The 14,396-nt window shown below is 38.9% G+C and overlaps 1 protein-coding gene across 3 annotated transcripts in view; it reads left to right on the top strand.

Moving 5' to 3' along the window:
* The window catches only part of wasf1 (WASP family member 1), a 64,390-nt gene that overhangs the window by 17,068 nt on the left and 32,926 nt on the right, over positions 1-14,396 (top strand). For 2 of the 3 annotated variants that reach the window (XM_025898885.1, XM_005454677.4), the window contains exon 2: positions 12,860-13,014. In XM_025898885.1, the coding sequence (XP_025754670.1) occupies positions 12,882-13,014 (133 nt within the window). In that variant the 5' untranslated portion in view covers positions 12,860-12,881. Of the gene's footprint in view, positions 1-12,859; positions 13,015-14,396 lie in introns of those variants that run through there. The other variant, XM_019346097.1, reaches the window with a different exon arrangement.

The raw sequence follows: 14,396 nt of genomic DNA, 5'->3' as shown, positions 1-14,396 counted from the left end.
CAACACTGGAGAAGATGAGAATAAGCCTTGGTCTTACAGTGACATGCTGAATAGAAATAAAGCAGCACCTGGGTTTCTGAACCGGAGGGAACATCTGCTTTACTTGACCAGCAATCTAGTAAACCAAGAATCTGTTGGGTGGGTGTGTGTCTCTGTTCTTCACTTTTCCCAACAATTGATCCATTTCTCACTTGGCATCTGTCTTGCTTTTGATCCAAGGAAGTGCAATGTCAAGTTTGAAGTTGTTTGGATGTCTATATTTTGGCTAAATGTTGTTTACTGTGACACTTTTACAACAGTCAGACATGCAGCTTGTGAAATGGCATGACACTCAACCGTATGGCACACCAGCCCGTAAGGGGACCTCCAAGGGCTGTCAGACTTCACCCCACAGCATTGTGTATCGAAATGTGACAACCAAACTGAGCCTGAAGTGCCAAAAGTAGTCCAAATGTGTGCTGTGTGAGAATAAATGTTAGCCTGTGTGTAGAAAATCAGGCCAGATAATGTTTTATATCTGGATTGCAGTTCAAGAGTGTTGAGGATTCCAACTAAATATTGGTGGGTCTAATCAGTGGTGTGTTTTGTTGACAGCTGGACTGTTCTGATCTAGCTTTTTCTTGAACGAGAGCTGCACTAGTGAAACATAAAACAACAGCTCTTGCTAGGTGTTGGTTACTTTTTATGTCATTGTCATCTTATTGCAACATCACTGTCATTATTTAGGAAATCATAGAGTTAGGCTTAGCTCTGTAGGAGTGACTATCATCACTAAAATGTGACGTTTGGAAACCATCCAAACAGATGATGTGGTATCACTAATAGCTAGGGATGAGAATTGATAAGAATGTTGCGATTCCAATTTCATTGTTGATATAACTTATCAGTCACCGCCATCTCTATGCAGCACATCAAAGACATTACATTGTTACACTGATACAACTTAATTACATGTCGCTTAGTCAAATGTTGGTGCATGTTAGAGGTATTTCCCCTCTTTGTTGTGATATTTGGGGTCATTACTCAAAAAAGGTAAAGTAAAAAAGGTATTACACATATTATACGGAACACTTAAAAGTAATGCAGTACATTACTTAATTACACCAGGAGAAAGACATTCGTTATATGACTCGTTACGTTACTTTTATGTTACTCTGTAAAATGATCTGAAACACACTGTCTCATAATAACCATTTAACAATATAAACCTACAGGCTACAGCCCCACACACCAACACAGATCCCTATCCTCATGAGAACACTTATCTTTCTCTTAGTATTTAAGTATGAACCCAAAGCCAACAGCACAAATCAAAGATTAAAACCAGCACAAAGGGACTTCAAAGCAGTCGTTACGCCAATTCGACTGTAGAAAAATGACTAGGTAGAAACGGAGGCTGCAGCCTGACTGATCATTAGTTTATTACGTGTTAAAGTTCAGCAGTGGCTGGCTTCACTGCAAATGGTGGTTCACGTTATCACAGTGCTGGGCTGGGGTCAGCATTTACTCAGCTTTAACTTCACTTGGCTAGCTTAGCGTTTGCGTGCTAGCTGTGCATGTGCTCCTGCTTTACCTTTGCACTCGTCCTTTTTTGCGATAAAATTAAAAGTAATCTCCATATCCACACTGTAAACTGTGCCACTATTTTCCTCCTCCGACACAGAGGAGCAAGATCGTAGCAAGAGTGCAAGAACCGATAAGTGGGATTGACAGGCAGGCAGACTAATGATTCCAAGGAATCGGACTACAGGGAAATGGATCTCTACAGGAACTGGCTCCCTACTAATACCCAGTCAAACTTAAGGCAACAAAAAATTAAAATTAATCGGGTCAAATGCCTTTTATTTTTAATGTCTAACTTTTTTCTCACTCTCCAAAGTGAGAAAATAGTTTTGATTTATTTATTTTGCCCTCACAACCAGCTTTTAAGCTGGATCAAATATATCTACTCTGTGTTGGGCTTGTAAATTTGCATGTGCTCCTAGTTTTTGGTAATTTTTCTTTCTTTTTTTTTTCTTTTTAAATGTTAGTGTTTTTAGTTTTAAGTTGACTGGGGTGGCTGCTCTGGTAAGTGTGTGTGCATGTCCTTCACGTCTGTATGAACAACAAGGGAGTTAGTATAATGAAATTTCCCTCACAGGCCAAACAAGCGCAGCTGCACAGTGCAAGCATGCAGACATTTATTATTGAGCAGCGGGCTTTCATTATTCATACCAGTGGGTTTCTGTGCACTCAGCAGATAAACTTCTTTGAGTCTGTTTGTTCATCAGACACTTTACTCATTGACGCTGGCACACAGATGTCCATGAATATTTAGTTGCGCACGTCTTACAGTAGGATAAAGCACGTTTGCTAAATGAACATCTGAAGGGATCAAATCTCTTTGTAACCAATCACAATGTGGCCTGTGTCCAGCTGCTCAGTCAGTGTAAGGTTCTTCATTGAATATGATTTTGAATGTAAAGAATAGTGGATGGACACTCACTGTTGAGTCAGTGACTTCTTTTCACAAGCGCAAAGACAGACAACGCTTGATGACAGGAACGTTTCGGTTCTTTGCTATCCTCTAGGGGTGGTTGTGGTTGAGGTCTTAGTGCGGGCTAGAACGAGTTCACTTTAATTGCATCATTGGCAGGCGAACAACTTGCATAGCAGTTTGTGTGTGTGTCTGTGTGTGCGCGGCTGATTAAAGAACCCATTATAGAGCCGCTGTTTTGTAAAGGGAGTAGTACATGCCAAAACCAATGAAACAACAAAATCTGCAGTTTTTTGGGGCCTCTGTGCATATTTAAGATCAGAAAGTATTTATACTTGACGATTCAATTACTTATTGATTATTATCAAAACCTTTACAATCAATTCAATGTTATATTAGATGAAAACTGTTAATTCTTAACAAACACAAACTGCAGTTTTTTGTTGTTGTTTGAAACAACTCTTGAAACTTGTTAACAGCTACCAGGCAGCATCAGTACAGCTCAGAAAGCCAGCCAGCGAGTGGATATGTATCATTTGAGTACCAGTGTTCCAAGATGCTTACCTTGATCAAAAGGATATGCAGGGCCTCATGCTAAATGACTGCCTTGCTTGAGTGTACATGAAAAATGTCCACAGATTGACCCTGGGGTCCAAACAGCTGAGCTCAGATGAGGGAAAACCACCAAGGAAGCCTTCAGTTTGAAATAAAGTTTGCACCACTACGGAGGAAAAGCTTTTGTTTATCTGCAAGTAATACAGCATATCAGACAGGATAACATGAGAAATGGTGCAGTCAGAAATTCAGTTATTGAGACGAGGAAATAAGCTTATTATCTTCCCTTATCCCTTGCCACAAGCACTCTAAAGTTTCCCACTACCAGCAAACCTAGTTAGCATAGCTGTCTGAGCCAAAAGTGACAGCACTGGTGCTGCAGGTGTATTTTTAGCCCGACAACAAGAGGTCTCTATGTGTCTGTGTGTTATAGCACCATGCTGGTGAGGGCCTGCAAGGTGACAACTCACCCCAGAAGGGGGATGGGGGTCTGCTGATGCAGAATTTTAATTGGGAAGATGACACACTGGCACATGCCATGATATATTCTGCCAACGTGATCTGCTGTGATGGGTGGGTTGAAGAATTGAGGGTGGGGAGCAGGGGCTGATGCATGTATGAGGTTATTCTTGTGATGCGGGCCTGCTATTTGCATACGTGCTTTGATGAGAAACTCCACCGGTCTCGTAGGTTGCTGTCAGAAGATTGCAACATCTTCAGGGTATTTGTGCATTTTGTTTCATTTTGTACATATGATCGCTCCTCTGGCTACTCACCTCATCTGTCAGGCTTGACAGTCTATTCCCACCAACTGCAGCAAAGCTTTAATAGGGGGTTGCTTGAACTGGCACTCTTTATATAAGTCTGTAGGCATCTTGCATCAGACTTGCTGGATTGTCTGTTTCAGAGTGTCACAAAAGTTGTCTGAAGCAGGCTCTTAACCCCAAGATTTGATTGTCCATAATCTGATAAACACTTTCTTTGAAGCATATTAAACCCTGGATGCTCTGGTTAAAGGGGAGGTGTCCGGCTTAGATAGGTCACCTAATAAAGCCTCAGTGGTATTGATTTTAACATTAGGCCCTCTTTCTTTCAGTATTTTATCACTGATTTGAAAAAAATCTGTCTTTTTGTACCATCCCTGTACCCTCTGATTTACTGCCTAAAGAACAAAGTGAATTCTGCATTGTATTCTTTATATTTAAAATGTATCACCATTTCAGCTGCTTTAAAATGTGTTGCAAAGAGAATTTCAGTCACAGCAAATAGCATTGAAAAAAATTAATAGCTGGATGACGAGTCAGATATAGTACTGTTCCTGTTAACCTCTGCAGCTGTTAAAAAATGTTTGTTTTTTTTAAAATGGGCTAAAGGAAGAAGCAGACCTGTTAATAGATTTTGAGCTCAGCTTTGCCCAGTTATTTTATTTGCCTATATTTTCTTTGGAAAATGAACTGCAGTAGCTGTCTTGCACTGCAAATCTGCATTACTGATTTAAACCAGCTGTTATTAAGCGTTGCCAGTTTGAACTCCTAACCCTGTGCCATTGGCTTGCTGTGGCTGTGCCAGCTTCACTGATTATATGCCCGTGTTTTATGTTCACAGCTGTTCTTAGTTCATAGAGAACTCTAAGACTACAGTTGTAGTTCCCAGAGTCACTGAAGAAAGGACAAAATGTTCAGGCTAATTTGACACAGAAAATGCATTAATCTTTAAGCTGTAAGAATCAAAATGCTCTCAGGCTGCATTTTAAATCCCAAGGGCTGGTTGCAGTGACTGGTCTATCTATTAAGACTTGTCTACAGACTTTATGAGCTGCACCAACCAAACTTGTTGCTAGTTTTAAATACACCTGGTCATGAACATTAATTTGAATGCTCATGTCACTATGGCCGTTGCCTAGCAGCAGACTCTGTCTTGCTAATTTGTCATTTTTAATTTGCAGCAACTGTGGTGGATCAATGCAAAAAGTAAGATGTCACTGACACAGAAATAGTAGATCTGTGCAGTGAGCATGAGAAATCCCTGATAAAATAGTCCTACATGACAACAAATGACAAAAAATAGAGTAAGAAAAAGTGAAACAACTTCCAGTGCAAAGTAACTGGCAAAGATCCTCCCCGGAAACATCAGTACACAGGAAATTGCTAATGTTTTTTTGAAAAGGATTCATCTGCTTTAGTCCAACAGATTGGTTCAGTTTGACAGTATGAGAGTTTTGTTTTGTTTTTAAAATACCTATGCTTTCTACTAGATGGCACCATGTATAGTCGTGCGCCTATAGATGGTACCAGTGGTATAACTATTATGCTGGATTTAGAACGCCAGATGCATTAGCTAAATTGTTGACCTCCACAGGTGACAGGATGTCAGCATGTAGAAAAACTCAAACTCAAGTGCAATATCTTTTCTGTGCGTTCAGTGTGATGGCACACAAATAGGATGGTCTGAAGAAGTACTGAATTATGTTGCTTCAGAAATGGAAAAGTGTTATGTGTAATGTACAGATGAAAGATGTTTTTTATTAGCATACTGGGAATGCAGAGATTTCATCCGGTGCGCAGATTTTAATTATATCTTGGATTTTACTCAATACCATGCTGTTACTGCAAGCTACAGTTCCAAGGATGCTGATCACGTCACAGGGAAGTGTTAAGTTGAACGAAAGTAGAATGACCCTCCCCTTCCCCCAAGAAAACGTCAAGCAAAGTTCATACTAGTTCAGTTAAACTGTTAATCCTAGAAATCAACTGTTAAAAAATCTTTTTAACAAAAAGGATGCATATATTTCTCTTTTCTTCATACTTAGGTCAGTACGATTGTGGATGAAATAGGAAATTGCATTTTGTGTGGAAATTTCAAAAAAGTTAAATTTAGAATCAGTGCGCGAGCGCATGCAGACTCTCTGTGTGTGCCTTGTGTTGGATTCTGTTTCATGGTGATCCAGCAGAAAAATCTGAGTTCAGACCATGAATTTTACATCACTTAATGATGAGATCTCTCTTGAGACCCAGGCAATTTGCTTTCCTTACCACTGGCTGGCTTCCTTATCGCGGCTTCCTTTAGTCATCTTGTGATTTTTTTTTTTATTTTTTTTTTTATTTTTTATTTTTTTAATATTTATTTATTTTTTTCCCAAACTACTCTGATGCAGCTACTAATGGCAAACTAGGGCTCAGCAAATTGGATCAACGCTGAATTTTTATTGTTTTTTTTTTGTAAACAAATGCAAATTCTGTCTTATCTGAGGTTTCTTTGTATTCATTTAAAATTCCTTGTATAATTTACAAACACACAAAAATCATCTTGTTTTCTGTTACATTTTTATCCACTCTTATCTCATAGTGTATCTGATGGTGTGGTCTGGCAGCTCTGAAAACCCTCCACATAAAAGGTCCTTGACTAGCTGCACATTGAGGGGTCGGGAGCTATATTGTGTTGCAGTGTGAGTGAGTAAATACTCCATTAGGATTCATTAGAGCCTTTAGTTGGACGCATTGTTCGGGTGCAACGAGCTGAACCAGAGGAGGCCCCTCGCTCTCTCCGGCATGTGCCGTCCCTCACCCCGCTTTGTGCCTGTACACAATGGATGAGCAATCCCTGATCTCCGGCTTGTTCTCCCACTCATATTGCATTTATTCATCAAGTGCTATCGTTGTTGCGAAGTGTCACTGTGATCTTGACCCATTCACTTCCGCTTCCCTTTTCCTGCCCCCCGTCTAACGTGAGATATTATAAAGTGACCGATGACATCCCACTGCAGCTGTTGCTATGGTGATAGGTGACAGCGGGACGCACCCCCCGCGCCCTCCCATCAAGATGAATGAGCCATAAAAGTAGTAGCAGAGTGGCAAAGGGTGTGCTGACAGGAAATGACTAGTCCGTAGATGGGATGGGGGAAAAAGTAAAATCACAGGAATGTTAATTTGTTGTGTGCGTATATGTGTAGTAACCATCCCTGATCATTTCATACTTGAGTAGACAACAGGGATGGGCTTCCACTGTTTTACAGTTAGTAAAGCTGAAAGATAGGCAGACAATAGAGAAAAAGTATAGGGAGACCGTGGCACTCTCTCAAACACCTATCCAGTGTTTTCCTGATAGAATCAAGATAAAAGAGAAAATGGAGCAGTGTAGTATTTCCTTAATATTAGCTGTCAGTTTCGTCATCTACATACTTTTCTTTCATTGAACAGCTATTGTGCAGCACTGTCAAAAATCTAAGAATACTCACTCGAGATCCTTTAATTGCCTTGTGTGAAAACTATTTCGATACTTTGATACTTAGCCGTAAAAGGGAATCAATCAAAATCTAAGATAATTACAATATTTTAGATTTTGCAACTCATTGTGCTTATGCCACACATTACAAAGACCAAATCTGAGACAGAAAAATGCATACACAATAATGTTTCTGTCATGTGAACTGTACTTTCTCATTAGAAATGATCTCTTCTGCTGAACCTACAATTTTGCCTTTCAGTTTTAGGACAATCATCTCCTCAGGGCTTGAATGACAGCAAAATATATCCGTATGCTTATAGCAATATTTTATCCCACAAAATGCACACAGTTGACTGTCGGATTTGAAAATGCTTCAATTATTTTCATAAGATTAACCATTCAAGATGAGCATTCTTTATTTAACAGGGTGTTGAGCACTTTTTGCTTTGTTTTGGTTTTGTTTTTTTTGTTTCAATAAATCTCCCGTTTGGTGGTTTGTCATTAACACAGGAGTTTTTATGGGTTCTGCTTGGGCCTGGGTGACGTAAATTTGGTCAGTCAGTGCAAGTCTCTGAGCAAACATCCAGGTTGATTCATATGCTGAGATTTTACATTACATTACATTACACTAACTATGCATGCACCCTACAGGCAAACTTTAGTCAGACTTTGAAGAACTATAACAAGAATGATTTTCTGTCCAAGGTGTCTCCATACTCCAGAGTATAATCGCCTTTAAAGATGTTTGAGTTCTTGATTTAATCTGAATGTTAGTTTTGTGGCACACTTGGAAAAACTGCTTGGAGGCCACAGCATGACCATAATTACTGTGACAGTCTGTAATGAAATTGTGATCTCATTGCTTTTAAAACTGGGTACCAGGTCTGCGATCACTTGCAGTCAGTTGCTATCTTTAAAGTGAGTTTGGTGAATCAAGACTGTAATGAACCCGCAATAGTACGAAGTCAGTCTGCTATCAGTTTGTGATTGAATGAGGTCAAGTTGGCAATTACATGCAGCCTGTTTGTGATAATCTTGCGATTAAGTGTAATTAAATAGTCCATCAACATTCACAGAAATGGACATTAACTACTTATATTCAGTGTCTATCTACAACCTCATAGCTCTGAAACAGAAATTTAGATATTCCCCTGCAAATAGTAATGCAGTTACTACAGCGCTTTGCTTTTCTGTAGGAATTGAACCAACAGGAAACCATTTGAGTCAAGTTTCCTATTGAAAACAGATGAGTGGCGCTCATCAGTATAGACTGACTCAGTCATATAAAAATTATTATGCATTTATTTCCAAATCTTCACCAATCTGATTGAAAATGATTGCTTGGACACAGTTTGCCTCCAACCCAGACGAGCTGTACAGCTGTCTTGCAACCAAAAGTCCCTGGGTGACCAGCTAGTCGCCACAACTACTTTCAGTCCAGAAATTTCAATGCAATGTCAAAGCAACCACCAACTTTTCCTAGTTACAAGGAGGATGCCATCTAATTTTTACTCTAGCGTGACCGAAACATTATCAAACCCCTTATCTCATTCAGGACAATATTTATAGTTCTGTTAGTTTTCTAAATGTGAATAAGTTTGAGCTTAGTGCCCTGCAGTTTGTCCCGTCAGCCCTTCTTTGTTTTTCTTCTCTTATATTTTCCCAATTTATCTCTTGATCACAACCAAGATTGCATATGACTGAAGAAATTCTAACAGGAGCAATGCTGTCATATACTTACATCATCATGCCACCATATGATACAGAAACGTAAGTGTAAAAACGCAGAATGAAAGTGTGTGTTTGCAGTTTGTGAGTAATCATGTGTGGGTAGAGAATATCTTCCTCCATCATGGACGGCAGTCCTAAATTATTTCATATCCTGTCGGCAGGCAGTATGTACTGTATGCTGCAGTCATTCATCACAATCCAAGCTCATGCAGTGCGGCAAGACACTGACTGAAAAGCAAGGCAATGTGAAGTTAACTGTGTTTACTTACTAATGATGTGCCAACTTATATTAAGTTAATGCAGTAACCTTGCCTGCCTGTACTAGATCAACACTCCTTCTGTCTGTGTTTATTGGAAAACAAGATTAACGCTAGATAAGAGAAGTGAATCTCTTCATTGACTTTGATTTTTATTTGTGAGTTTGAAACACTGAAATTCGTAACTGCTTCAGTTTGACCAAATCTTTGAGCAGAGTATTTTTCAATCATTCATAAATCTGTTTTTGAGACCAAAGAAAACTGTTAGTGTCTACTATTTGAAATGCCCACACCAAGAAGGATCAGTGTTATCACTTAAAATCTATTTTTTGTGCTTTTCTTGTGTGGTTTTATCTAATGCTGCTTTGTTTTGGATACAATCAAAATCAAATCTGTCATCCTTGCCGTACGTGTTTAAAAAGGCAGATGAAAATAAAAGTACTAATATTGAGATTGTGCACGCCTCTCACCTCTGCCTAAAATTGTTTGTTTCTTCTGTTTCTCATCTTTATTTCGCTGCTGTCTGGAAACTTAATATTCTGTCACTGTTTGCTTTTAATTGCCCCTTTAAACAAACCCATTCTCTGTCAGCTTAAAAAACAACTCTTATGATTGGTTAGAAGGAAGGTTGTTAAAAGGACAACACATTCACTGTTTAAAAAAAAAAAAAAATCATATAGGCACTTGGCCCTTTCTGATTTATTTAATGTAAATTAACAGTTGTTTTAGTTTTGAGCAGACCCTCATTTGTTCTTTATTTTTTTTAGTGCCAGGAAAATTACTACAAGGGAATAAAATATATAAGGGAAAAACAGAATTTGTACTATTCGAGCAAGCTTGAAAGTCAATATTTGATATGACCACCTCTGTTCTTCAGCTTCTTCAGCCTGAACTCTCTTAGGCAAGTTTTGTTGTCATTTCTTTCAAGACGTCTTCAGGAATAGTTCTCCAGGCTTCTTGAAAGACATTCAGATCTCGTCTTTAAATGTTGGCTGTTTAAGAAGATCCGACACATTAGTAATGTTGAGTTTTGGGCTCTGGGAATGTCAGTCAAAGACTGTTGGTGTCCTATTGCTTTATTTTATTTTATTTTATTTTTTTAATCCAGGTATGTATGTATCTTAAATTCATTGAATTTGTTTTTTTTGTTTTTTTTTCCCAGATTCATTTAACTTAACTCAGTGAATTTTATGAATTCACAGGTCATTGTAAACCATTATCTTTCTAAAACTTTTTCAAATAAACCTACATGTTACAAAGTGTGTGCGTGTGTGTCTGCCCGTTTTCTCACTGAACCTCTCTGATATGCTAAGTATACAAAATCTAAAGTGACTTACTTTGCACATAAACTAATTAAAGATAGATGGATAAATGTCTTATTGATTTCTTATATGAAAACAACATAAGAGATATAGTTTTTTTTTTTAAGGAGCACAACACTCAAGACTAAATTAAGATGATAAATATTACTGTTTTGGACATTAAATGAAGGGTTTCACATTTTGAAAAGTGGACTCATAGTCTTTACAAAGCTGCCAGCAGCAGCTGGTCAGCTTTACATAACACAGAGACCAGAAGCCGGGAGAAAGGCATGATCTTCCTAGCCCTATCAACACTTCTGAGCCTCTTAGCAATTAATTAATTAATTGCTATTTTATGGCTCATTTGTTTAATTTTTACATGGTAACAGCTGGCAGGTAGTTTTGATATTCTGAAGACATCTGGATTCTGAAAAGTGTCCATTGTGTCAAGAGTTGTTCCCAGTGAGGAGAGGATGGTGAGTATGTGTACACTCAAAGGATCTCTGAAGTGGAGAGGACCTCTTGTTATTTTAGTGCTGGGCAGAGATTGGCACCATGTTTGGGTTTGTGTCATTTTAACGTCACTTCCACTCTTCTTTCAAACCATTTCAGCAACAGATAAAAGAGGCACATGTTGTCATTTTTTCCTTTTATGGACACTGATGCTCCCATTTAAGATGCTTCCTAAATGACTCACCTCAGCACAGTCTTTTGTGGACCTTCTTGCTCTCTTCTTACCATCCTTAGCCAGGATACATTCTGGTCTTACATTTCTATGGTTACGGTCAAGAGTTGTGATTATTCCTCAGTGATGGAAGCATTTCTAATAATATATTGGGGCACTGGAAACATCACATGTCAATTACTGTCCATACCTGTCAGTTGGTCCGCTGGTTCATCGGAGTACTTGATCTTTAAGAAATTGCACATATTGGTCACTAAGCGAGACATGCGTCTAGCCCTCTTTACTTGCTGTTGCTGGTTCTTATTTCCTCCTTATTTTCATAATTCCTATATATGACAATTTGTGTCATGCTAGTGAATGACTATGTTTAGCTACTGGTCTTGCATTTATTACATGGAACACGATCAGTCATTGATTGGCTTCTCCAAAACCTGAACCTCAGCATTACTTAACCAGTGTGGGATCATCTTGAAAGAGAACAAAACAAAGAGCAGCCAAAAATCCAAAGAAGAGCTTTGAATGTCCTTCAAGAAACCTGGAGAGCTATTCCTGAAAATGACTTAAAGAAATGACGACAAAGCTTGCCTAAGAGAGTTCAGGCTGTGCTGATGACTAAAGGCGGTCATAAAAAAATATTTGCTTTCAATCTTTTTAGAATTCTTCAAAGTCTGTTTTTTGCCTCATGTAGTGTATTTCCCAGTGTTTTTGAGAAAATCGTTGCACCAAATTTTTCTAATTTTCCTAGCAAAATATAAAGAAACGTAGGGTGTATCAAGACTTTTACACAGCAGTGTTTATATTAAATATAAAGAAAGTCAAACACCTAATTGAAGTGTCTGTGTTTGTAAAGATATAAACTTCTGTGAATGAATGCACTCATGCGCTTTAATAGTGAATGTATTAATAGGGAAATGAAATGAGTTGTTTGGGTGCAGCAGGAGGGGAGGGGTCGTTTGTGGAAGAAAACCTGTTCACCGGCAGGTTATGAGTCAAAGACAAACAAAGATAAATGGAGTGAACTTTAAGCATACTCCACGTGTTACACTTTAGACCTTTGTACTGCTTAACACCTCTCGTGTAGTTTTGGGGGTGAAAGGGTATTTTAGGTGACACAACAGTGAGTAGTCGTGGGTGTGTATCATCGCTGTCTTCTGTGGTTTTACCCAGCTGTCCCTCTTTTTTGTGTTAGTTTGACAGGAGGAGATGTGGGCCTTAGCAGCTCTCAGTGCAGCCTTAATGCCATTAGCATGGCTGAGTGGGCAGACAAAGTGCTGAGGTGTGTTATGCAGGCTATGCATGATGAAAAGAACAAGACAGCGGGACGTCAGTGAAACAGATGAGGCAACATGGCTATTGGCAATGTCAAAACATTACTTGTGTCCTATTTTTCTGCATTTTCTATTACTTGAGACCCTTTTCCACATTTATTTCCATTTCTATACGTGTCCTTTTTCATATTCACCCTACAGCCCATCTCTCTCGTTCTCTCAGTCGGGGTGTGAGTGAAGCGTGTGTTTTCTGTACCTCTTTTATTTGAAGGTGTAATAAATAGCAAAAGTAGATTTATGACAAGAATTCATTCACTGAAGTTTTGTCTTCTTTTTTTTTCTGCCCCCCCTTCCTCTATCAGGTAGCGGTTTCTCAGCAGAAGGATGCCGCTGGTGAAGCGCACCATCGAGCCCAGGCACCTGTGCCACACGGTGCTGCCAAGAAACATCAAGAACGAGCTGGAGTGTGTGACTAACATCTCCTTGGCCAACGTCATCCGCCAGCTCAGCAGCCTCAGTCAGTAACCTGAGGACACTCGTGTACAGACACACACGTGTTCTTTCATAATTTAAACAGACACGGCACACTATACATACACAGACTTGCTTCCTTTAAGTATAATAACTTTGATGAAATTTGTTTATATTGGCAGTGAGGTTGTTTTATACTTTAAGACTGTACACAATTCTAGTTTAAATACTATGTGCAGTTTTTGATTCTTGACTCTTTAGAAAGCTCTAAAAATCTACGGACATGCCTGAGTGTAAATCATCTCATTCGCAGTATATTTTGGTCGCCGTAGTTTGTGATGAATTCATTCGTGCTGGGAAGTTTGAGAAAACATTTGGCATATTGCAGCATATGTTTATGACTCATAGGCCATGGCATGAATCCACTTCATTTTATAGAAGCTAAAAAATTAATTCAGTGCATGAAATAAATGGTGGGTGATAATGTAAAATCACTGCCTACATTTAGCAGGGCAGAAACTGGGATGTACACTGATGTATGAGTGAACCTGGCTGAAATGTATTATCATAAAGAAAATGTTGGCAGAAAGTAATAGTTTTATCATTCAGGCTTAATCTACACCATTTTTTCTTTTTCTTTTTTTTTTAAATTAAATTTTGGTATCACACATCAGTGCTTACGTCTCTTTCAAAGCAGTCAGGCAGCACCTTTATATCCCCAATGGCTTTCCACCTCACCAGTGAGCCAGTGTTTCCCCTACTATCATTAACTGCACAGCTCAGGCAAGGGAAAGACGTCTGTCTGTCTATCTGTCGCAAAAACTATGCAAAAACTATGGTGCCAAATTCCATGGAAACTGGTAAAGCAGTTGAACAAAGACAAAGAGGGAATCCACTGAATTTTGCAGGAGATTTGCATATCTTTCTTTAAAATTCCAAAACAAGCCATTGCCTTCAGTGGAAAATAGAGAATGGGTAAGAAAGATGATTTAAGCGAAAGGTGGTGTTGTTTTTGGTGCCAGATGGGCTGGTGTGAGCATTTCAGAAACTGCTGATCTACTGCAATTTTCCCACACAGCCATCTCTAGGGTTTACGGAGAATGGTCCAAAAAAGAGAAATTAGCCAGTGAGCGGCAGTTATCTGGCTATCAGAGGACAGTGACTGTTTTAAGCCAAAGGGAAAGCAACAGTACCTCAAATACACACTCATTATAGCCATGGTATGCAGAAGACACACTCCAGGAAACTGACATTTAAACACCACAGCCTACCTGAGTATTGTTGCTGATCTTCTAATAGTTGTTTTCAGTAGCCATGTCACAAAGTTTAAATCATCTCATCTGGTTTCTTAAGTGTAACAGGAAGTTTGCTTTACATAAAAATGACCTCCACAGCCACCAGTTTGAATACCTTTTGGGATGTGATGGA

This window comes from Oreochromis niloticus, linkage group LG15, assembly GCF_001858045.2.
Source record: "Oreochromis niloticus isolate F11D_XX linkage group LG15, O_niloticus_UMD_NMBU, whole genome shotgun sequence".
NCBI classification, from domain to species: domain Eukaryota; kingdom Metazoa; phylum Chordata; class Actinopteri; order Cichliformes; family Cichlidae; genus Oreochromis; species Oreochromis niloticus.
This window is presented reverse-complemented; position numbering and strand designations above follow the sequence as displayed.